We start from the raw sequence: 2102 nt of genomic DNA on the forward strand, positions 1-2102 counted from the left end.
ATATATATATATATATATATACGTGTATTATCTGCCAGAATTTAATTTATTACATTATCATGATCATGATAATGTTAATCCCTTTGTCACCCAAGTCGTTCTTATCTGTTTAGCAGACTCCCCTCATAAGAATCTACGAATTTTTCCTACGTCTCGAAGGATATTTACAGTGCGTTAGTAATAACTGTAATTTCCGTTTTATATTATATTTTAATTAAACGTATTTTTTCTTACGCAAAGAATTTAGATAACTTCGAGCTGAATAAAAATGAAGTTAACATTGAGAATATACAAGCTGAATCTGTGCTCAGAGGACAAGGACCGCGCAGACCACCGAGAACAATTATAATTGTACAACTACATAGTGTAGTGATTATAAAACTACATGGGATGTATGGTGTCCTTCAGATTCTGCCCCGATATCCTCGTGAGGGGCTCTTCGTCGAGATCGTTGGAGATTTAATTCCAACGTTCGTCTTCCTCATCCTCCTCGTCGTGCAACGAATCTTTCCTGAAGAATGCAGTTGTAGTTTTTTATATGTATATTAAAAGATACACAAAAGATATCACTCTTTCAATGTAATAAAAATTGAGCGCAAGAAGAAATTAGAAAAAGAAGCTTTCGAGAAATCTTTAATTAAAGTGGAGCTCTAATTATTTAAGTTCTTTTTTTTTTTTTTCTTTAAAAAAATTCCTGTGGGTTACACCAGACAAAATCTTGGAAATTTTTCAATATTATTCAATATTATACTAACTGATACTTGTTATTGGATGGCAGAAATAAAGATTTCGGGCAATCTTTGAAATAAGGCCAGCAGTCGCCGTGAAACTTCCCTCGATTTTCTGCCTCGACGTATTCGTTAAGGAGGTTTGCAAACGGCGATCGGTTAGCGCTACAAACAAAATATCTAGATTAAATACAACATTATTTAATATGATTCTTTAAAATGTACTTATTACTCTATAGATGACTATTTACTCTCTAAATTTTTTGGAGTGAAATCTTACTCTAAACAGTAAAAATTAAATCTTAAAGAAAAGTAAAGACAATTTTCAATTTTTAAGAGTACAATTTTATTTTTCAGAATGACAATTTAATCTAAAACTTTTAGAGAGTACATTTTATGAAACAAAATTGCCCGGCAAGATCCTCTCCTAAAGTTTCTTGCTACAGTTTTACGAATCGGACTACTTACGTGAAGAATAGCTTCAACATCTCGCCGATAAGCCCGAAGTTGTTCAGATGGTGTCCCTGGACTTCGCAGATTGCCCTCAATAGGCATGCCTTCCCGTTCATTCCCAGAGTAGAGAGCATATCCTCGGCAGTGCCATAAAGCAGGGCTCGCTCGCCGTCACTACCGATGCTGAAAATCTATAATATAGTATACATAACGCACACTGTATAGTTTCAGCATTGACAGTGAATATGGTAACGCACCCTAAGTCAATTCGACATACCTGCTTTAGAAAATCAAACGAATAACACCAAGTCACATTTGTGAAAATTGTATTAAAATTGACAATTTTTCAGGTTAGAAAACTTGTCACGCTCGCGCCGGTTCGCGCATGCATATAAAGTATTATAGAAACCCCTTAACGTGCACGTTATGCGACATCCTTTTCTACAATTACGTTCCTCTTTTTATTGATTCACATTAATATCCGCTGATTCGTATCGACTCGCACCGATTCGTACCGCGACTCACACGAACTCGCACGAACTCGCACCGTTCGCACCTCGACTCGCTCTCAACTCGCTCTCTCATTTTCACTACGGTGAAAATGGGTGCATCCAGAAGCATGACTGCTCACTGAGCACTCAGTGAGCTTTTTTATCTGATTGGCATATTCCATTAGATCTAAAAATATAAACCAAACAAGTACAAGAGCTCACTGAGCGCTCAGTGAGCGGTCGTGCTTCTGGATGCACCCAATGTGAATCATCTCGTTTTCCTTTACGGCAACTCTGGTGATTTCGTATTTTCACCTTGACGTTATAGAATCGCGCGAACAAACTCGCATGAGATGAAAGTGCGAAAAGTGAGTGATCTCACTTGAATTACAGAATCGACCCCCTGTTCCCGTAACACTGGAAAACCCTC

The 2102-nt window shown here is 37.3% G+C and overlaps 1 protein-coding gene across 1 annotated transcript; it reads right to left on the reverse strand.

Moving 5' to 3' along the window:
* Positions 1 to 402: 402 nt before the first annotated feature.
* On the reverse strand, positions 403 to 1372 carry LOC108782419 (uncharacterized; the record flags this gene model as incomplete). Its single annotated transcript, XM_018550696.1, has 3 exons — positions 403 to 511; positions 756 to 893; positions 1197 to 1372. Coding segments are annotated over 3 exons (366 nt in total), but the record flags the coding sequence as incomplete, so codon positions are not given.
* Positions 1373 to 2102: the final 730 nt, after the last annotated feature.

Source organism: Cyphomyrmex costatus, unplaced genomic scaffold (assembly GCF_001594065.2).
Source record: "Cyphomyrmex costatus isolate MS0001 unplaced genomic scaffold, Ccosl1.0 scaffold1267, whole genome shotgun sequence".
In the NCBI taxonomy this organism is placed as follows: Eukaryota; Metazoa; Arthropoda; class Insecta; order Hymenoptera; family Formicidae; genus Cyphomyrmex; species Cyphomyrmex costatus.